Source organism: Lytechinus variegatus, chromosome 2 (assembly GCF_018143015.1).
Source record: "Lytechinus variegatus isolate NC3 chromosome 2, Lvar_3.0, whole genome shotgun sequence".
Taxonomy (NCBI): domain Eukaryota; kingdom Metazoa; phylum Echinodermata; class Echinoidea; order Temnopleuroida; family Toxopneustidae; genus Lytechinus; species Lytechinus variegatus.
The window spans coordinates 83,965,677-83,988,931 of record NC_054741.1 but is presented as its reverse complement, the minus strand read 5'-3'; the positions used below and the strand labels follow the sequence as shown (position 1 = coordinate 83,988,931).

Below are 23,255 nucleotides of genomic sequence, written 5' to 3'. Positions count from 1 at the left end.
TGGATAATCAGGGACTATCAATGCTGATGTCAGAAATGATTTGCATAGAATGGAGATTTAAGTGCTTATCGACGTCTGCCACCTCAGAACAGTATGACATTTTGAATTTGAAAAGACATTCATTAGAATTTCTTTTGTTTCTGTTACGCTTATTCTGCTTAATACACTCCTTGTTCTGACATGAATTACTTGAAACTAATGATGATTGTGCTCTCTCGCGTCGTCCGTGTATGTAAATGTACATAAATAAATGTTTCTGAAAGGATATTGCATGAAAAATGTCATTTCTGTTATTTTGAGTCAGTATAAGCGTAATATGTAATTTAATTGATCAGACATGAAAACCACATTCCGAAGCGATCGTTTTGCGCGTAGATTTCATAGGTTCTCATAAATTATTGGTATAGTCTTTCGTAGTGAATTCTATGTTTAATTCTCAAGAAATTTATTTTTTGAATGCTCTTGGAAACGCAACTTTTATACACCATTTTTACACAAAGTCCTTACCGTGGGGGCGCCACACCCTCTCCCGCTCGAACGCTTCGGTATCTCACGCTGTCAAAAATATTGTGCCCCCTTCGGGATTTTGCCCCCCCCCCCAAAAAAAAAAAAAAAAAAAAACTTGAAGTGTTCCGGCTCGCCTGGCTGAGTGTGGTGAATTCCAGTAGTTTTTTCAGGTTTGAACCTTCAATGCGGATCAAATTTGAATGTGTTGACGGCAGGCAAAATATAATGTACATTGCCAGCCTATTAGTTTATCGCTCGCTCATGGAGACCACGCACGATAATATGGGGAATCCCCAACTCATGATAAATAATAATACCCGTCATATCTAACCGTGCAGATATCACACACTCCATATATTTTCATTTTTATTCATTATTCATTAATTCATTCAAGCTGGACAGTGAGATCAGAATAAGTTACTGTTTTGAATTTTGGTCCTGTATAATAAAGACAACAAATACACATGAAATATTTTTGTAAAAAAGCACACACAAATACATACAAAAAATGTTATCATTAAAAAGTAGTGTAGCAGGAAACAAAAGCAATATAACAGTGTAAACTTCAATCGATATACGAAAGGAATTTTATATATTAACAAGATGACAATAAAATATATATTGAAGTTAATTTTTATGCCGATAAAATTTGGAATTGCACGGGGTAAATAATTGAAGTATATACAGATACGCTCCAATAATAAAAATGAATGCAGTCCTGATTCAGAAAACAATTCGAAAGTCAAAGTTTTATTCATTCATTCAATGACCATCATTCATGTACATGAAATAGGTTTACACTTTTTTGTACGAGTCTTGTTCCTGGTATCATACACAAATTACTTCCATAATAGAGAACGTGTATAACAGAAACACAAAACGGTCAAAGTAAGAAAAGCGTTGCATAGTTTAGGCAAAACGTTGGTAAAATATGTAAAATATACAGTGAAAATTTAGAAAATTCAGACCTGAAGGGGGCATTTTAAGGCTTATTTGTAGGAATTCACGAAGACCACACGTAGTTCACTAACCAAATTTATGATGCGAGTGCGAAGCGCGAGTTGAAAATTTTTGATATTCAGATCAGCAAAAGGGACATTTTAAGGACTGATTCTAGGAATTCATGGAGAGCAGGCATATTTCACAAAGCCACTACTGCGAACGTAAGCACGGACAGTAAATGTTTTATATTAAGACCTTAAATGGGGCCATCACTTTTAAGTAGTCATGAAAAAGAAGCATACTATTGTACATAAAACAATAATAACTCGAAGTGCGAGGAAATACATTTGGCAGTTTGGTGTATATTGACTTGAAAACGGGAGATTTTATGTAGTATAACAGGATTATATATCTCGGTAAACAGACAATGCGAGCACCAGGAACAATGAAGACATAGGCCCTATGCAAATAAAGTTATGAAAAAATGTTTCTTATGTAATATAACATAATTATGATATGATATAACATTATAATGAACAATGTCTTCTTTTCCATAAGTTTCTCTTCCTTTCTTCCTCTTTTTCTCCTTTTCCCCGTTTTTTTTTGGGGGGGGTCAGCCGATTGGGGGGGGGGGGCACGTGCCCCCATACCCCCCGTAGTTACGCCACTGTATGTATATAATTACAAAATTGAAGCAGATTTTAGAAGTAAAGCATAAACATAACAGGCCTATCACGAGAAAGACGTGTGATTGTAATACCTTGGTCACATTTGCTCTCGGCGGCCGTACGGCGAGTCGAAAATAGCCGTTTTATCAATTTTTATTCAAGCCACCTACATTTAGCTGGTACAAAAATGTTAAAACGGCTGTTTTCGACTCGCCGTACGGCCGCCGTAGAACAAATGTGAACATGGTATAAAATAAAATAATAGATATAGGCCTAATCACCCTCTTACTTACCAATGATGGTACCTTGATGTGGATGCACCAATACCAATGACGCCAACGCCACATGCACGTATTACTAGTATACAAGCACCGTTGATGGATACGGGGAATCCCCACTTCTCTCAAAATAGCAGTGATGTAATCCATTCAGTCATTCATTAACCTTTAGTCTGCGTTGCGAAATCATGTGAGTTCAAGATCCAATTCAATTTTATTTTCAAATCATTTATCACAGTATGACATTCGTGTTGGTTACAAAATACAATATACAGAAGGCATGGAAGGTGATAACTGTGAAAGCACAGCTATAGAACCCCATATTGCAATGCACACACTGGTCATATACGCAGAAAGATCTTTCGGGGGGGGGGGCAAGAAACTCGATAGGCAGTTAGCGTACCGACCAAGCTTGTTATTGGCTTTGCATTTTTAAAGTAAAATTGAAAGATTATGTGCACAAATTTGTTCATTTTGTGAAAATACTCAGTAAAATATTAAAATGTTAGGTTTGTAAATTTTATGTTAAGCACTGCCCTTTCCGCATTCCGCTGCTTGCTGCCATGCACACAGATCGAAAAGTAGGATAACAGAAAGAAAAAGTAAAGGAAAAGGAATACAGTCATCCTTAAGAAATTTTGCCAGGCGTGCGATGCTGTGCCCCCTCATTTTTTTAGGGGATGGGGGTGGTCATTACGGCACTCCCACAAAGTAAATAATGTTTGTATTTTCAAGAAATTGTTTGCTTACTGCATGATTTTAGGCATACGTTTCGTAATCCTATATTTCGCTGCTCCCACCACAAACCTTTCATTGGCGTATATAGGGGGGAAAGGGTATAATTGCCCTTGGGAGCAAGGGCGGCACTTTGAGGGGACGCAAAACAAACAAACAAAAAAATCAAGAGAGAATTAATTTTTCATTTTATTTAGGTTTTATTTACACATATCGAAGACGTTACAAAACTTTAATATAATTACAACCTTAACGTGCATACTTCGAATATGAAGTGATAATAATAAGCACTCTCACTTAATATGATCATAATTATGCTACATGAATAATTACACGAAACGGAAATGTGGAGGAATGCTTAGTAGCAGAATGCTTGTGGATAAGGCTCTTATTCAGACATTACATTTTTTTAAATGAAGAAAAATAATACTATTTAGAAGACCCCCCCCCCCCCATTTACATTTGTTCAAGACGAGTACATTATGGCAGTCCACAGTTTTAGCATTAATTTGGTAATTAGATGAATGTAAAATATGGGGGCGGCATTTTGATTGGTCGCAGAAAACGTAAAAGAGAAAAAGAAAAAATCAGAACCGATAAAAATAGTCTGCAAACCCATCAGTGTGATCTAAATATGCAACTTTATGTTACCATGGTAACTGACAATAATGGTATAGAAGTCCCTCATTATGCTCATTGCACTGAGTTTTATCTATGTTAGCATTGTGTGATGACGCACTTCAATCAAATTATGTGCCTATTTAAATGCACAAGAAATTAAGTTCTTTTGCGCTAATACAATTTTCTGGAACTCAGGGGCTTCGCTCCCTCAAACGTTTTTTTCTTTTCTGGAACGTTATAAAGTATTAAAGACCCAGACCGAGCCCAAAAATGAAATTGACAAATCATCTACCAATCGAAAGCTTAGAAACCACTTAAAACTGAAATGCAAGATTTGTGCAATGTTATTTCACCGCTTACCAGTTAAGTATTTTGATTAAAGGGATGGTCCGGGCTGAAAGTATGTATAGCTTAATAAATAGAGTAGAATTCACTAAGCAAATGCAAAAAAAAAATCATCAAAATCGGATATCAAATAACAAAGTTATTGAATTTTAAAGTTGAGCAATATTTTGTGAAAACAGTCGTCTTGAATATTAATTAGGTGGACTGATGATGTCACATCTCCACTTGTTCTTTTGTATTTTATTATATGAAATGAGGTTTATTCAATTTTTTTCCTCCAAGAACTAGAAAACTTGGATTGACAACTGATTTAGTGCATTAGATATTTATTGCTGCAACTTATCTCATTATAAAGGAGTCATATTATTCACACAAATGTCACATTGAAAATACATTTTTTTATTTATTTATTTGTCCCTTTTTTTTTTAGCAATACTATTTAACCTTATCTTGTACTCTAGCCAGGTTGCAAAGAGACAGGAATTTGATTTTATTCTTCACTGAGCAGAGCTTCTTTAATTTAGGTTGCCATCGATGACCATAGCTAATTGAAATAGTTACTTTTGTCCAGGGCAGTGGATTTTTCCATGCCGTGCTTGGATAGGTCCCTTTTGTCCCAGGCAGGGATCCATTCCTTTTGACCAGCTGCTTGGGATAGTTTAGGGCAAGGGTGTGTGTGCAGTAGTTTTCCATTAGGTTTTGGCAGACACCATTTTTAACTTCGGTGAGCACACAGCTTATGTGCAGTTTTGAAGCCAGTAGAGAAATTACAATTTTTCCTTACCATTCTGAAGGCATATCTCTAGGCTTATTTTCTTTTTGAGCAGCCCTATTTTCCAGTTTGTGAGCTGCTAATCATTATTACCTGCATGAGGTCAGAAAGCAGTATTTAAATCATTTTTTGAGCCTGTTTTGCTGAAAGTCATCGGTGAGTGTAAATGACTTTTCCATCCTTAAATTTTTGTTATACAAAAAGAAAAAGGAAGAAGAAAAATAACGTGTATAATATAATGTGATTTATTGTGATAGCTTTGTAGAAATCAATATACATTTTCTTGGGTTTATAGAGACTTTAATGTTGTTGAAAAGTTTCATTTGAAGTTGAAGTTTATACTAGTTAGTAATCAAATGTTTTGAAAAACTGAGATAAATAAATGTATGAAAATCAGACAAGCTTGAATTGGATTTAAATGTTAATTACAAGTAAGAGAAGAAATATTTGTTTTAGGATATATTGTAGAAAAGCTTTTGGTTTATTTAAATTTTAGATGGTGCCAAGGTGGGACGTAATTCCCTGACGACTTCTAGTCATTGAAGCCGAGCATTTCCGAAAGTCGCGAAGGACAACGAGATTCCCCGAGATTCACCGAGAGTAAACGAACAAGAGATACCATTGATTTTGGTGACGTATACACGTGATTGTTTGTCGAACTGAAGCAGGAATGATTGATAGAACTATGAACACTGATGAGAATGATAGTCCGATGGACATTAATTGTTAAGTTATTTTAGAAACTTGATTTTATAGAGGAACTTTCAACATAGGTTGCTTTTTATTTTTATCTCAGTCCTTGACTGATGTTGAATATAAATACTTGTGTTCGTGGATGGATCAATACAGGATCCTCACAGTTGATGTTAGTGTTGAGATGAGGCAAATGATGTTTAAGAGGAAAAGAAGACAGTTTTAGAAAGAAAACTCTGATGATAACAGCGAAGTTGATTATATTTGAATTTATGATGTTTTTGGTGAAATGGTAAACTGCATGGAGTTAAATATGTCATATATTTCTTCATGATGAAGAAATATATGACATATTTAAAAAAATCATCATCATTGCGTCCTCAAGACTAGAGTTCGCAGTGTTTTGAAAATGAAATGTTTAATATTGATAGGTGATTAGAACAAAGGGTCGAGAAGTTGGAGTTAAGTGTTATATTGATTATATTATATTTGAATGTGATTCAGGTTATGAGTGGATCAGTACAGGATCCTTCATAGAGTGAGTTGTGATATTGCAAAACAAACCAATTATTTTGAAGGTATTTTGAAGGTATGTTGAAGATAGACAAATGAAACATTGAAACAGGTCGATCAAAGGCAGTTGTAGAGATATTTATCAGTTTTGGGTATCTCGAGACAAGGTAAAATTTGAAGTGGAAATAAGTGATATCTCTTTTTGAGAATCTACATCGTATTTTTTTTTTGTCCTGAATTTTATCAGTGAGAAACCATCTTTATTTCTAATTGGAAATCAAACAAAATTAACTGAAATAAATTGTAAATATCATACTGAATGGCACAAGTTTGATGTGAGTTTTATTTGAGTATATCCATGTGACAACAAATATGAAATAATGAAAAAATTATGATTTTATGTAATAAGATAATAAAACGGAAAGTGGAGCTTTGACATCATCAGCCCACCTAATGAATATTCATGACGACTGTTTTTACAAAATACTGATAAACTTTAAACTTCAATAACTTTATTTGTTATCCAATTTTGATAAAATTTTCGGCATGTTGCTCAGTTAATTATACTCTATGTATTAAGATATAAATAATTTCAGCCCGGATCATCCCTTTAAGAATACAGTAACTCCAATAATCGTGTTTCTAAAATAAGTTTTATGTGCTTTTCACCGGCCTAAAGATCGTGACATCATGTTGTGTTAGAACTTCTTAGAAGCGTTGTGATTCCTTAGGTTTATGCACAGAAAAACTGGGTGATTTTTCTGGTTTTCAAAAGACGTATTTTATTTTCTTCACTTATCACACAGAGATTATCATAAATTTCCCTGCAAGCTTGAACTAATATTATAGACAGATTTGGACTACCTTTGAGGTATTTTATTTTGTGCTTATTTGGCCCAGCTTTCCAATTATATCTGCATTCAGATTATGTGTTCAAATTTTCCAATTTTAGGCACAAAACCCGGGCACAAAAACAGGTGAAGAGTTGTAGGTTTCCAACCATTTGATCACCGAATGATAGTCAGAGCCATTTTCTTCTGCAAATTAAAAAGAATTTCGAATATGATAGTCGAAAAAAGCACCCAGCTTTTATGTGTACAAATATTATTATGGAATCACAACATGACGTCACGGTCTTGAGGCAGGAGAAAAAATAGTCAGCTATCAACGGTGAATAGGCATATAACTACATGTATTGTTGTATTGTGTAGTATATTACGTCATTTATTTCCATTTTGTCAATTTCACTTTTAGCTCCGGTCTGGGTCTTCATGCATTATAGCATTTGTGATTTATCAACATTATTGCTTTCTCTGTACATTAGATGAATAAATGCAAAATAAATAACGAGTCAAATTTATGTGTGAAAGTTTTAATCATTGTGCTACCCAGTGGACTAGCTCCTGGGGTGGGACTGGGGGCACGTGCCCCCCCCCCCCAGGTGCCCCCTGAAAAAAAAATTGGCAGAGCAAAAAAAAAGGGAGAAAGAAGAAGAAAGAATGAAGAGGAAAATAAGAGGAAGACGAGTGAATGAAATAATGTGAAGGGAAGACTTGCAAAAAAAAAAATCTTTCATGTTACTATATAAAATTTTTGCTTGCGCATCGCGCCAGAATTGCCTGTTCGATGAGATTCATATCTTGCTCAATAGGCAGATATGGAGCCAGGTTTGAAGTCAATATAAATTATAAAACATATTTTAGCTCGGACATTTACAAATTTAATTGCTATACAGCTGTAAAATGTCAGTTTTATGGTCTACATATCAGCATTTTAGCTCACGCTGCGTGGTCACATTGTTTGATTTGCTAAGTTCATATTGTCTACGTGTATTCCATAATGTTCCATTAAACAAATGTATAAAAAATGCCCAGATTCTAGGTCTAAATCTAAAACATGCGCGATAGCCTGTATGCTCTTTATTTAAATGTACTTTAATTATCCAGTTTCACATCAGAATATCAAGAATTGTTTGCTTACGATTCACGATCGCATTATCAATGAAACGAAATTAACTATATCCTATTTATGATTTACAAAATATGAAGAGTGTCCCTCTTTTAGGTCTAAAATCTCAATTTTCTTCCTCTCGCGCTTCGTGCTCGCATCAATTGTTTAATAATAATAATAATAGCGGCATATTTACCCAGGGTAGCCACTTCTGTTCCGAAAACTGTTCTCCCAGCGGGCCCTGCTATTATTACCCCGGCTTTAGCACGGCTACCTTGATCGGGCGCTCGAGCATTCGAGGAATTTCTTCCTACCGGGTACCCATTCACCTCACCTGAGTCGAGTGCAGCACAATGTGGATAAATTTCTTGCTGAAGGAAATGTTTAATTACATACCTATCCCATTTATAAATACAAAAAGTGCTTAGAATGACCTGTTTTTAGGTCAGAATGTCAAAAAAAAATGCTAGCGCTTCGCGCTCGCATTATTGAAATATATACCGTCTACGTGGGTAACTGTAAGCAGTCCTTAACAAATCCCTTTTCGATATTGAAGAGTTTTCGATATTGAAAAATTTCTGCTCGCGCTTGGCATTCGCAGTAACCATCTAGTTACATACAAATCTTGTTCAGGATCACACATAACATTGCCCAGAATATTAAATTTTCAGGACAAAATACACGGAATTAAAAAAATTACTCGCGCTTCGCGCTCGCACTTTTTATAAGGCTTATGAGATTATTGTATGTTTATGTTGTTTTATAAGAATAAAACTAAGAAGTGACTGATCGGGGAAAATATAGGTGAAGATAATTTTGGGCCCCGTCCCCTATTGGCGAAAATCGGATCCGCCCTTGTGACACATACACACAAACCGGAAAAATGGTGCCCCCCTGAAAAATCAAGGACCCCCCCAGTGCCCCCCCCCCAGGAAAAAAATCCTAGCTACGCCACTGGTGCTACCAAAATATGACTGAAATCACACATTGGTACTCTACATGACTACTTAGGTGTTGTCCCATCTTGATATACACGCAGAGCGACATCTCACATTGTGCTGCACTCAACCCGGGTGAGGTAAATGGATACCCGGTAAGATATTCATCGGGACATTGATGTAAAACAGTAATTCAGCTGATCTTTTTATCCTGAATAAATATTTTCTAATAAATAAATAAATAAATATTCCTGATTGTATAAGGTTGTTTAAGGTTATATAAGTTTCAGTCCTGGACACAGGATTTTCTGTTCCTCTATGTCCAGCTCCTGGTGATAAACAGTGACGTCTAAATAATTGGCGCAGTCCAGGGGTAATACAATTTAAATTCTGCATTACGCCACCAAAAATCAACCCTCTTTTAAAATTGTAATACATCCTTAGACTCTACTACAAGCTCAGGAAGACTATATAAGTTGCAGATTCTAAATGTAAAAAGTTCTTACGTGCATTCGTATTAGCTCTAATCTTGAAAAGTTTGTGCGCATGGCCCCTTGTACTGATGAGAGAATTGAGTTACAGACATGGGGAAATATGAGGGTCATAATTGTGAAGAATCTTAAAGGTCTCTATCATGTCACCCCTAGTTCGTCTATAAACAAGAGTAGGCAAATTAAGCTTCTAATAAGCTTCTTCACTCTTTCAAAGTTCGTCCCGTCTTCATATTCCTTGAAACGCGCAAGCGCGTCTGCTCTGCATAACGACTTGAGAGTTCTGATAAAGTCTATAGATTCTATGGTTTTAATATGTTAACTCCCTGAAACATCAATAATGAACGGTACGATTCTTAGTCAAGATCATAGCTTTACAATTTGTTCCAAAGTAGAGTTTTCCATCCTCATCTTGAGTCGATAATGATCTCATCACAGACAGCGTTTCTTTCTTGATATCGTCTGATGCTGTCTCTCGAAAATACGCCACTTCAGTTAGAAAATCAAGAAGTTTCCCACCTTCTGTGGATGATTGGTCAAAGCAGGAAGTGACGTTGATTCTGGCTGGAAGGTTAAAGGTCACAAGATGAAGATCTTTTGATTCGGCGAATTGAGCAATCTTTTCGGCCAATCGAGATTGCGTGTTATTTTCTCTCCAGGACAGATTGTTGAGGAACTTTACCAGTGTGTTATCATCTGTTTGCAAACATATTGAAATTATAAAATTGAACAGGATTAATATTTAGTTAGATAAATATGAAGATTATAGATATATGCATACAATAAGAAAGGGTGCAATCTAGTGTAAAAGCTGAACAGTAATGTTTGTTTATTCATTATATGACATATAATCATGAGATAAACCATTCCTGCATAAGATCCTTAAGATATTATTTCTGTTCTTATGATTAATGAAACCTTGATGAGGCGCCAATCACCTCCATGCCTGGGTTGGGTGCAGCACAGTGTGGGTAACTTTCTTGCAGAAGGAAAACACGCCATGGCTGGGATTCGAACCCATGTCCCTCTTATCGAAAGACAGGAGTTGTAACCACTAAGAAAAATTGGACGCCTATATAAGTAATGATAATTATGACAAAATCGGAACGAAAATTAAAAATGCGCTCTGGAATCCATATTCCGGTAATGGGAAACTCCATTCGTCGTATATAGGTCTGTTCCAATCGTCGTATGTAGATCTGGATCTTAAAGGACAAGTCCACCCCAAAAAAACTTGATTTGAATAAAAAGAGAAAAATTCAAGATCACTGAAAATTTCATCGAAATCGGATGTAAAATAAGAAAGTTATGGCATTTTAAAGTTTCGCTTATTTTCAACAAAATAGTTACATGTATATGAACGAGCCAGTGACATCCAAATGAGAGAGTTGATGACATCACTTCACTCACTATTTCTTTTGTATTTTGTTATATTAAATATGAAATATTTTTATTTTCTCGTCATTGTCATGTGAAATGAAGTTTCATTCCTCCCTGAACACGTGGAATTCCATTATTTTAACATTTTGTGCTTCTGGCAAGGAGGTCCTAATCGTCAAATTCGTAAAAAATGAAACATTGTATAATTCAAACAATATTAAACCAAAGAAATAGTGATTGAGTGACATCATCTATTCTCTCATTTGGATGTAACTGGCTCGCTCGTTCATATAACTATTTTGTTGAAAATAAGCGAAAATTTGAAATGTCATTACTTTCTTATTTTACATCCGATTTTGATGAAATTTTCAGCATTGTGCTTGTCTGATTTTTCTGTATTGATTCAAATCAACATTTTTCTGAGGTGGACTTGACCTTTAAACACTTTGCATAGGCCTGCTGCATTGTATAGGCTACTGTCTTTCTTACCTGAGTTAACTATGATCATCAAAGATCCCCCATCCACCAGAAAGTCAAGAAGATTTGACAAAGAATCCACAAGATTGTCAAAGTAATAAGCCGAATGAATAGCACTGATGAATACGAATTTATTCTTCAACTTCATGGCATCATCTCGGCAAACATCGGAAAGTGTCTTATTCTTCCAGTCGAAGGTCACTTCCTTCATTTCGTCGCTCGAATGCACAGTGTTCTTAAATTGCTCAATGACACTACCGGGCTCGATAACGGTGTACCGAAGATTTCCGAATACCTCGCGAAATTTTCCGATGATGATACTATCCATTGATCCTGCAAGAACATGAAGAACAGGAAACCGGAAATAATGATTATTATTGATTTTATATTAATTAAAGCTATTGAAAGTTACACTCTTAAAAATAAACAGTTGGGTTTAATAAATGTTATCCATCGTTGGGTAATAAATGACCAAGCTTTCTTACCCTGCGATTTTGCTCAAAGTTTTGCACTTTTTTTAGACTGTCATTTGTTGCCTTCTACATCAATCTAAATTTAGTACTTGTGTGGGGTATTGTTGTTCAATTTTGACAAGTTCTATATGATTTCAAAGCTTATGATGTCATTTTCAAGTTCAATAGCAATCTTGAAAATACTGTAGGGCGACTTATTGTTGATTTGGGAGTGGCATATCCTAATTAAGAAAATCTGAACACAACAATAATCAAACCGTTATAATAGTGTCACCTGGAAAGAAAAAAGGCAAAGCTTATTGAGTCTAGCCCCCGCACAACTGAAAAGGAAGGTCCATCCTTTGAGCGTATATAAGGCAAGAGGCAGAAGTTAGAAATAAAGGATTAAATTTCTTACCCCCCCCCAAAAAAAAAAAAGTTTCTTTGCAAAGAAACTACAATATGGAATCCAAATACCAAAACATACGTCATTGACATCTACATACCATCTCCAGTCCCAACGCCCATCACATTAATCTGGTGACTTGGTGAAAACTTTTGAGCGATGTCGTCTATGACCGCATCATCGAGCTCATCCCGGAGCCACGATCGGATGACAGCGACATCACTTGAATTTGGCCAGAAGCCTTTCATGAAAGTATCTGTGTATCGTTCAAGATCGTCTGTAATACTCGTCAGGCCAGCGGGTAGATTATTGTTATTACTCATATTGGTGTACTATATCAAACATGAGAAAAGAGGATGTAATATGAAGTGTTATACGTTATCGGATCATGATTATATTCTTCTGTTTTTATTATTTTGTTGGTAACACGGGAGACTAAAATATAATGTTTTCATCCTTTCTGAGCGTGGAGATAATTATAAAGAGTTCTGCCAATCTATGTTCGTGGTTACCTCATGGGCATATTTTTTTTTTCAAAAGACCTTTTCATTTCTTCCAGCAGTATTGTGTGAAATCAGCAGGAGTGAATGAAAATTCATCATAAAAAATGTTATAATTGTTATAGGATCAAACATTATTTAGTTAAAGTGCAAAGTCTACATTCTATGTCATGTAAGCGCAGTATTTCTCCTTTTCTTCTTTCACTATAGCACATAATATATTATATAGAAAATAAGCTTCACCATGAAAACTGTAACTCAACATTCTACCCAGTGCATTTTTACATGTCGATACTGAACCTTAGCACTGCTCATTTGCTCAGTAGAAGTAGGCTTTGGGCCATGCAGTTGCACCGATTTGAAACAGATAAATGACAAAATGCTGAAAAAGAAATCATTGCATTTAAATATGAAAATTCGCAAGATCTAATACTGCACAGTAAAAAAAAGTTTCATGATCCTATCCGAATCGAATGGCTATATGATGTTATAATGATTGTGACTGCCTCACTACGCCTCTTGGTTTGCAGTGAGGTGTTTCAAAATACAACACTCCCTCCACAAGAAATTTATTTGTGGGATCGATGTTTAATTGCGAAAATCTTTATTTCCAACATTCCATCCGAATCCCAAGATAATGTACTGTAAACAAAAATAGAAAACTAACTTTGAGTTACATGTTCACATATAGAAATACAAGCTGATAAGTTCACATTCACTATGTATTTACAAAACCAACATGCGTGGAATTATTTCTTGTAAAATTACTATTGTATTATAAATAGCTATAAAGAATAACCACAACTTAAGCTGAGAAACCAAATGATAATGGATGCTATAGCTAAATACATGTACACTGTAAAAAAAACTGCGACGGTGTTAAAACTGACACAAATTGGTGTTAATAAAGGACCACACCCTGAGGTGTTAAGATTACATCCGAGAGATTAAACATATCACCAAAGAGTGTAAATGTAGCAACAAAATGTGTTGTAATAATACCTATAAGTGTAAAACTAACACCACAATTTTAACACCGGTGTAAAATAACTGGTGTGGTCCTCTATGTACACCGGTTAACACCACATTTTTTGCTGTGTAGCTTGAAGAACTTAGGAATAAGATTCTAATCATGATCATGCTGGTGATTCAGTAAATTATCAAGAAAGAATAATATATGGTTGACAGATTATAAATATGCTTATAATTTACAGTTTATTATCATCACAGCATTAAGAAAAAAATGTCACTGCCATCAAACTCTATGACTAAATAGGACATTCACTTATGATATTGGACTATACTACTTTACCAAGAAAAATAACTGTAAAGCCAAACTTCTCACTACTAATGACACAATATTTGACATTTATAAACCACTAAACTACCAAGATAAATTGATGCAATCAAGAAATTACGGATCTCCAGGTTATTGGGTAAATGTATATGACTTGTAAAAATATATAATGCGCATAGACCTGTATAGTATTCATACATCTTCTACATGTTCTTAATAAGTAAACAGAAAATTGAGAAATTGTTAAAGAACTTACGAATTGGAGGCTTTAAGACTGGGGAGTTCACTTGCTGGAAACTTATCACGAACTGAACTTTTTGGCTCTATATATTCCTATCTCTATAAGGACTCTGATCAAGCCAGATCGCAATAGACAGACTATTAATTAGGAATTAAAAAGAAACTGGTACCAACTCTTCGTGCAAAACATTACTTTGAATACATTATAGTTGCGTCAATGATTGTATACACAACATCAACCCTATGGGAGTGTGTGTAGAAAAGGATTAAAAAAACCCAAAGTGAAAAATGAAACATCACGAAGAATCTGAATTATATCGAATATCGAACATATATACAGGAAAAAATTACATTAATTTCACTGCACACTGCTGCAGTGACAATGATAATGGTTGAAAAGCAGAGCGAGGAGAAAACAAATAAGTTAGAATTCCAGAATTAACATTCTAGAATTCAACTTCAAGATAATTTTCCAATCATTGAAATGGATATCAATTAACATCGTTAGTTGACTTACCGTCGTCAGTGATTTGGAGTCTATCGCTGATAGAGGGAGTAAATTGTTGAATTTCAATCAATGACAAGGATGGTCTAATAAAAGAAAACTTCAGAAGTGGTGATAGCCTCTAAAAATGCGTTTGGGTTGTCTAAATAATCATCACTTGACATTTCCTATTTAGGATATTTTTTTTTTTACTAAAGCGTTATGAAACAGGGCACTTTATATAATCATGCTCATCTCATAAGAACATAAAAACTCATGGGCAATGATAAGTGTATTAAGAAGTGTGATTATTCAATAACCCTTCTTATTATTGCACACCCGCACTTTCTGCAGAAGATCAAAGCTAGAAGGAACTAACGACATCGTGGTAGCTTTTAGACATTGTTTGATAATGTCAAGAGGGAGGAGGAGGAGAAGAAGAAGAGGAAAAGAAAAAGAAGAAGTAACAGAAGAAGAAGAGCCAAATTCTTCTGCACTTTGCAAAACTCATATGCCATAATTGTTGTTATTTTTTTCTTTTATGAAAAAATCGAGGGGTTAAAGGAGAAGAACTAAAGTAAAAGAGGAAGGAGACGAAGATGAAGAAGAAGAAGGGGGATAAATTAATGGAAGAGAATGGAGAACAATACTAAAGAGAGCTGAGCAGAAACAAAACAGGTGATTAACTGAAATTGAGAAATCATTTTATAAATCAATTCTTATATGCGGCTTTTAAATACATTTTTCGTTTTTTAAATATGCCTAAGGATTAAATTCAGCGTACCACTAAACCACTTATATGAGAGAAATTTTTTAAAACACCATAATTATCATGCTAATGGCTGGTAGACAATTGAAAATTCATTCTTTTATCTAAAATTCACCAGCAGAAAATCATGTTGCATGCACGAAACGTGCTATATATAATAAAAGGCTACATTATGCAAGGGAGAATAATACAGATAAACCCCTGAACAAGATCTATTTCACTTTGTTATGTCATGGTGTTAGGTCTTTATTGCCTATCTTGGAAAAATTCGTCTACAGTAATTGCTGGTAAGCCCGCTCCATGAAGCTCGATCATGTCTTAAAACTAAAAGACAAACAATCAAATAATATACAGGTAGTGATTATTTCTTACTGGTCATTTCAATTGCATGATACCTCTCGATCTGTCCTATTTTTTCTAGATACATATTTGTGTTTATAACAATAATTTTGTAAATTCTGGAGAAAAATATGTTGACTCTTGTTCTTACAGCTTTAACAATTTTTACTAGCCTGACCTACATTTCAAGACGTTTTTATCTATCGAAGTTATCATCAGGAGTTAGAAAATGTAATGGCCACTGTGATGTTAATGAACGTAGTTCGGAATACTCTCATCATCAAGGAGGTGTTAGGAATGAAGGAAAACTTCCACCAGGGCCAAGAGGGTTACCTATCATCGGAAATCTTCATCAGTTCTTATTAACATCAAAGAAACAACATGAAATCATCAATGAATGGGCCAATGAGTTTGGAGATGTTTTTACTTTTAGGATATTTTCGACGAGATTCGTGATTCTAAGTAGTTTACCTGTGATCCGGAAAACGTTTCAGAATGCAGATATCAATGACATGGCTACAATTCCACCGTGTAATAAAGCACTGGGTATACATCAAGATAAAGGTAACATTCTTAGATAATTTGATATTAATCGATTTTTAAGAAGCTAACAAAAACGATATTAGAGCATGATCTTAATTGATTTAACATGTCCTTATTATCATGAAGCGATGAATTAAAGCACAAGATTCAGATCAATAGTTTTCTACAGCAACAACAACAAAAAATGAAATAAAAGCTTTTTATTTATGTATAAGGTAGAAACAAAATAATAGCGTTTCCTCACTGTTGGGAGCTAGCCAAGGGTTTTTCTTCATTTCCCTTTTTTCAGAATTAAAGAAAGTTTGTAGCTTTTCATCAGGAATCAAAATAAAAATCACCAACCGCAAGCTACTATTGATATCATAAGATAGAAAAGGAAAGTCTTAAGTGGCAATAAATTATTTATACGAAAAGAAGTAAACTATCAATGAAGGTTGAAGGAAACCCATAAACTGATAAAAGAATAGAGTTGTGATTTTTTTTATTATCTATGTGACATGTATAAGAAGCTACCCCATAATAAATTCCCATTTTCAATGGTTCATGACAACTGAAAATAATTTCATCATAGAATCAAATATGAATAAAGATGTGTCTGATGATATGAGGTCAAAGAAGTTCAAATTTTCTTTAAAAAATATGTAGTTTGTAGTGGATCGCATGTGACTTCGTAAAAGAAATTATCAGTTTTTTTTGAAAAATTGTTTTACCTTTGCAGTGATACCCTCTTCATTTTATTTTCATTTTGTTTACAACTAGGTGTAGGCATCATTGCTGCAAGTGAGGGACCTGAATGGAAGGATCTAAGAAGATTTTTGATCTCTATTTTGCGAAAAATGAAACTTGGTCCAAATAGCTTTGAGAACTTCGCTGCTGAGGAAGCCAAAAGGCTGCTCGATAATTTCCATTCGAAATATGACGAGTTCTTTGACCCAATGAATGCTGTTAACATCGCTGTCGCAAACATAACGACCAGATTGACAATGGGGAAAAGATATTCCTATAATGATAAAGAGTTTCTCCGACTCACTCAACTAGCTGATGATACTTTTGAATACTTTGGGACAGGGGCCATCTTTTCACTTGTTCCAGAACTCTCATATCTACCGTCTGCAGGCAGTAAGAGGGGTGACGAAGCGGTTGCCGAAATGTTCGATTTTATTCGGCAGTCAGTCGTGGATCATCGGAAACACTTCGACCCTAACGCGGAGCCTAGTGATATGGTCGAATGTTTTTTGTTAGAGCAACATGAACGACGTTTAAAGGTACGGATGCTTTTAATCATATTATTTCTAATAGACGAAGTCATAAAAAACGAACTTAAAATACTTACTATAACGCTTAACATGGGAAGTCTTCTGTAATCTACTGACAAATTAATTCATACTGATGCAGGGTGCCGAACACCCACTACCGAATACTACACAGCAAAAATTGTGGTGTTAACCGGTGTACATAGAGGACCACACTAGTTATTTTACACCGATGTTAAATTGGTGGTGTTAGTTTTACACCTATAGGTGTTATTACAACACCTATGGTTGTTAAATTAACACTTTGGTGTTATGTTCAATCTCTAGGAAGTTATTTTAACACCTCAGGGTGTGGTCCTCTATTAACACCGATTGGTGTCAGTTTTAACACCACAGCTTTTACAGTGCATGTAGTTGCTACTTAGATATCTAAATATGTTTCTTAGAATATAACATATTTATTTTAAAAATCTTAGAAAAATAATGAGTTGCAGCAATGACAATAAACTTTAATTCAGAATGCAGAGGCATGCACTTCTCATAAAAGTTATTAGATTCAGGCCGACCAGGGAATCAAACTCCCACTTCCCTGGCACGACCATTGAGCTACTTAGGATGGTGGTGGTAGGAGTCAGTGATGATAATGAATAAGATGGTGATAATGATTGATTAAAAGATTTTCTTGAAAAAATATCAATTCTTGCAGTCCAGACGGATGAATTACAATAATTACAATATACAAACAACATGTACAAGATAAAACAAATTAATGATATCAGAGTTTTAGCCATATTAATCACTAATTGATATTTGTATTCGAAAAGAGTAGTTTACACACTGTGTAAAGATGAAATACAATGATCATAGTCACAGATAGATCAACAAGCCTGAGCAGTCAATCAGCTAGATATCCAGCAATGAAATGACACCATCAGGATATGATTGAGGACTCAGATCGAGAAGAAGAATGTTCAGTTAGCATGTTTAAATTATAATTATCTCTTTGTCTATCAAGGGGGATATTGGTGTTTTTGACGACATCAATCTACTTCAGTTCACCTGGGACATACTGATAGGAGGATGGCAGACAACAAACACTACCATCCTTTGGTACCTATTCATTCTCTCCCAGCATCAAGTTGTCCAACACCAAGTCCAAGAAGAGCTGGACCGAGTTATCGGACGAGACCGTCTCCCGGGGCTCAGCGACCAAGGATCTTTACCATACGTCCTCGCCACCATGGCCGAATGCTATCGACTGAGTGGCCTCTTGCCGATACAGATTCCACATCGAACACGATGTGACGTAACAGTTGGACGATATGGCGTCCCTCAAGGATCTTATGTGGCGTCAAATACACATTTCTTATGTTCATCATCAACACTATGGGATGAGCCTGAGGAGTTTCGACCTGAGAGATTTCTTGATGAGGATGGGGAGTTTGATCGAAAGAGAGAGGCTGGTCTCGTTGAGTTTGGTGTTGGTAAGTAAAATAAATAAATGAATCTCATTCGATTGAGCTGAAATTTATTGAGATAATACTCATTCTAAGATGTGATGGTATGGCTATCAGGATTCTAAACCTTTGTCAGTATTGCTCATACAGTGAACCCCTAATTTCAACACATAAATGATTATGACATTTTGACAGATGTCAAAATTCAAATAAAAATTCGACTCTATTTCCAACATAAAATACAATACAAATTCACTCAATCCAATATTGTTCCTGTAATATGTTGCTATGGTTACAGAGGACATTGTTGAGAACAATTGGAGTGTTGTACAATCAACACTTTCTTCTCTCCGGACCTTTCATCTGTTATCATGTCTCGCAATTTTTACTCTAATATATTAGGAATTCAAAAGACAACAAATATCGTCAACATAATAACGATCACCACCACCAACATCATCAGTATCCATCATCACCGCCATCACATCAAACATCACATTATCATCTCCACTACTTTCATGACTATCAACAGCGTCATCGTCACCACAACCATCCCCTGTCCCCACCAATACCAATCGTCATCAATTCATCATCATTATCATCATCACCATCAACATCATCATCATCATCAATTCATCATCATCATCACCATCAACATCATCATCAATTTATCATCATCATCAAGTTATCATCATCATCTTCTTCATCATCATCATCGTCGTCGTCGTCATCATCAATTCATCATCATCATCATCATCATCATCATCATCATCACCACCACCATCAACACAAACACCAACACAAACAATTCCATTATCATCGATATTATTAATACGCATTATCGTCACCACCATTGGTATCACTATTATTGGTTGAATCAGTAGTAGACGAGGAATTTAGAGGAAGAAAATTAAGAAGGAGAAGGTGGTGGAAGAGGAAGAGAAACAAGAAGAAGTAGAAGAAGAAGAAGGAGAATTAAGAATAATTAAAAAGAAAATCAAAAGAATTTGAAAAATGAGAAAAGAAGGAGAATGAGGGCGATGAAAAAAGAAGGAAGAGAAGGAAAAGAGGAAAAAATAAGGTGATAATAATATATATATTTTTTTAAATAACTGATTCAATTCAGAGAAGGAAGTAAGCTCATCCCTTGTACTGACATAATTTATTTTTGTTTCCACACAGGTCGTCGTGCATGCCCAGGCGAGAAATTATCTCGCACAGAGCTCTTTATCTTATTCTCTCACATATTCCACCGTTTCGTCATCGAACTCGACGACGACGTCCCAAGGACCATGGATGGTACGACTGGTCTGACAGTAAACCCACTACCTTTCAAAATACGAGCCACTCAGCGACAATGAATTACCTGTTGATTTTCCTCCTACCTGTAATTCTTGGAGTGTCAGCGGGCGTATCAGTGATGAACTTACAATAGACAGATATCGTTATAAAGCCTTTGCATATACGTTTGAGTACAGATAGGGATTGGGGGCACCCCCCCCCCCCGCCCCCGGCCCCCCATTGTTTGTCGACCAAAGCAAAAAGGGAGAAAAAGAAATAAAAAGGAAAGGAGAAACGGTGAAAATGATATATTTCTCTACGTATAGCAACTGATAGCAAGGAAGAGGGGGTTGACGGCGACGAAAAAATGGAGTGTTTCATAAATGGGCAACCGTGTCAAAGTAACTGTTTGTGTCGCGTCTTCTAGCTACATTAATCAGACAATATCCTGTGGGTGCTTCCAAATCGGCTTCCCACGTTATCTATAATAGTTTGTGAAATGTGAATAATGAAATGAAAAGCCACTGATGAGATTCCTTCAGGAAAGTTTTTTTTTTCCTTCAGGAAAGATGTTGTTTTTTTAACGATAATTACGATGTTAATATACGCCATCTATCGGTCTCGTTCGACATGAATGATTATTGATCATTGCTTGACTTGTATAATCAAGAGCTAAACTGCGATTCAATTCAGCTCATTTCAATTCAGTTCAATTTATGGTTTATTACGTATAAAAAGCAAAAGTATTACAATTCAAATAGGTACATGAAAGAAGACGTACTATAGATTATGAAGATTATAAATACATTTTAAAGAGCAATTGTAAATAATAATCCATATAATAAAATTGTCATTTTATTTGTCTTCGTGCTATATTTTTACCCATGTCCCCAGTGCATTAGTGCATTGTCATTTTTTAAATTGTTATTTTAAAATTGTCACCGTATTTGATTTCGTGCTATATTCAAACCAGTGCTCCCAGTGCATCGGTTGGTTGGGATGTGGGACCATTAGATGACAGTGATCATGTTTATTATTACACGCATGTGCGCGTGTTTTTGTGAATTTAGGTACATCCTGAACATTTGTAATTATTTCACTCTCCCATGCATCGTCACTCTTCATTCTTTCTTCTCTTGGCTCTCCTCCCCACTTTCATTATTTCGATATACCTCCTAGCTCTGCCGTCTTCTTTTAATCCACTCCTTAACCCTATCTAGGTCGGGGGGGGGCTCCGAGGCCCCCCCCCCCAACGAATCGCACGATATTTTCGCCGCGCGAATTTTTTTGACCGCGCCGCTGGCTGACTGTTTACTTTCAAGCCTTGCGCAACTTTTGAGACCAACTTTTACGTCATCCGGGTACCTGGTTCCGAAATTACGCAACATTATGTAAGTGCATGTCAGACCGTAAATAGCTAAAAAACGTGATTTCGTGTACAAAGTCAATGCAAATTGTGTTTTCAACCAAAATTCATAAATGTATGATTATTTTTGGTTTTGCTGGTCTAAATGCATTTATTTTATGCTTTTTATGATCACAGAGTGTCCCCAACAAATTTCATTGAAAAAACCAATGAAACACGAAAGGTAAAAAAACAAAGAAATACATAAGAAATTGCACAAAACAATATAATACATAAGAAAATGATTTGATATCGCATTTTTTTTATTTACACTTGCTAAGAACACCACAAAGAGTTTCTATGCCAAAAATTAGTACATTTGGAGCTTTATTTAGGGAGTTAGAGGAAAAAGTATGATTTTGCATACTAATTACGCATAAATAAGCATAATCACATATTAGCGATTCGCATGAAATAAATCACTACACAATCTTGTAGATAATGTCCGAGGTAACCTGCATGCCAATTTTCGGCGCGATCGCGCGGTCGATGCATGGCCGAGATCTTAAGGGGGGCCTGGGAGCCCCCCCCCCCCCGGCCATATGAACTCCCAAAATACCCCGGCATAGATAGGGTTAAACTTCTGCCCCCTACACTTTCTTCTCTCCTATTCTATTCCCTGATGTGTATGTCTTATGTATCTTAGCAACGTATATAATTTATGTTTTACAGGTGATCTATGTCTAGCTGTGCTTTTTGATAGATCACCTCACTTCTGCATTCTAATCATTGTTAATTCATTGTTACTTCATTGATGACATGTATAATGTTTTGTAGAATTGAAATAAACTTGAACTAAGTTTGCTATTCTCTTTCCTGGCCGCTAGCTGATGAACTCAGAGAGGACTGCAAATACTGCATTTGTACATATATGATGTTCTATGTTACTTTATGAAATGACATTAATATTTATTTTGAAGTGCCGAATCAATACTAGTGATTAAATGAATAAATGAATAAATGAATAAATTACATAAATTAATATACTATTTCAAAATGTAATTTATACTAGAAATAAAACAAATGGAGACAAAAGAGTGATCAAATTTCATTTGATTTCAAGGCTGTGAAAATTAATTATGTTAGATTTTATTCTATCTTCGAGATATTACATTGTATTTTTTCTAAAACGACTTAAATTGCATTTCATCTGGGCAAAACAAAAACAAAAAACTTTTAAAAATCAACTCAAACTACTGCGATCTTTTTCTATTCAGAAGTTGATATGATTTATCATAATTTTGTATGTTATTTTATTAATGAAATTATATGTGCCTGTCGTCTAACCTAATAATGTCTTCTAATGTATTTATGGATGTCTATTTGGGACTTGTTTTGTATTTCATTTGGTTTATTTCGCGAATTACGATAGGCCCTATAATCTGAATGGGGTGTGTACGTGAGTGTGTGTGTTTTAGTGCGAAGGAGGGAGGGTGTGTGTGTGAGAGAGAAACACACACGTTCAGAGAGAGAGGTGGGTAGAGGGAGACAAGTGGGAGATCACTGGATGTCATTGCGC

General features: G+C 35.4%; 3 protein-coding genes across 4 annotated transcripts in view; 1 reads left to right on the top strand and 2 right to left on the bottom strand.

The window, feature by feature from the left end:
* Positions 1-2,504, bottom strand: part of LOC121409321 (probable E3 ubiquitin-protein ligase HERC4) — a 45,224-nt gene extending 42,720 nt beyond the window's left edge. Inside the window, exon 1 of the mRNA XM_041601250.1 lies at positions 2,411-2,504. The gene's annotated coding sequence lies outside the window, so the exon portion shown is untranslated. The remainder of the gene's footprint in view (positions 1-2,410) is intronic.
* Positions 2,505-8,943: 6,439 nt separating this feature from the next.
* LOC121409319 (histamine N-methyltransferase-like) lies at positions 8,944-14,892 on the bottom strand. Of its 2 annotated transcripts, none has more exons than XM_041601249.1 (4): positions 14,723-14,892; positions 12,269-12,500; positions 11,323-11,643; positions 8,944-10,149 (listed from the first exon to the last, which is right to left on the bottom strand). In XM_041601249.1, exons 2-4 carry the CDS (start codon positions 12,489-12,491, stop codon positions 9,788-9,790), a joined length of 906 nt encoding a protein of 301 aa, XP_041457183.1. In that variant the 5' UTR covers positions 12,492-12,500; positions 14,723-14,892; the 3' UTR covers positions 8,944-9,787. The 2 variants fall into 2 exon arrangements, with proteins under 2 accessions (XP_041457183.1, XP_041457182.1); XM_041601248.1 differs by lacking the exon at positions 14,723-14,892 and adding an exon at positions 14,222-14,361.
* Positions 14,893-15,817: 925 nt separating this feature from the next.
* On the top strand, positions 15,818-21,731 carry LOC121409318 (cytochrome P450 2F2-like). Its single transcript, XM_041601247.1, has 4 exons — positions 15,818-16,361; positions 17,100-17,605; positions 18,609-19,077; positions 20,233-21,731. Exons 1-4 carry the CDS (start codon positions 15,929-15,931, stop codon positions 20,409-20,411), a joined length of 1,587 nt encoding a protein of 528 aa, XP_041457181.1. The 5' UTR covers positions 15,818-15,928; the 3' UTR covers positions 20,412-21,731.
* Positions 21,732-23,255: the final 1,524 nt, after the last annotated feature.

Excerpts from the sequence above, each read along its gene's own strand:
- LOC121409319 (XM_041601249.1), bottom strand. The coding sequence starts at position 12,491 with ATGAGTAATAACAATAATCTACCCGCTGGCCTGACGAGTATTACAGAC. Across the intron at positions 11,644-12,268 it reads GGGCGTTGGGACTGGAGATG|GATCAATGGATAGTATCATC; the intron begins GTATGTAGATGT and ends ATGTTCTTGCAG. Across the intron at positions 10,150-11,322 it reads GATGATCATAGTTAACTCAG|ATGATAACACACTGGTAAAG; the intron begins GTAAGAAAGACA and ends GTTTGCAAACAG.
- LOC121409318 (XM_041601247.1), top strand. The coding sequence starts at position 15,929 with ATGTTGACTCTTGTTCTTACAGCTTTAACAATTTTTACTAGCCTGACC. Across the intron at positions 17,606-18,608 it reads AACATGAACGACGTTTAAAG|GGGGATATTGGTGTTTTTGA; the intron begins GTACGGATGCTT and ends TTGTCTATCAAG. Across the intron at positions 19,078-20,232 it reads TCTCGTTGAGTTTGGTGTTG|GTCGTCGTGCATGCCCAGGC; the intron begins GTAAGTAAAATA and ends GTTTCCACACAG.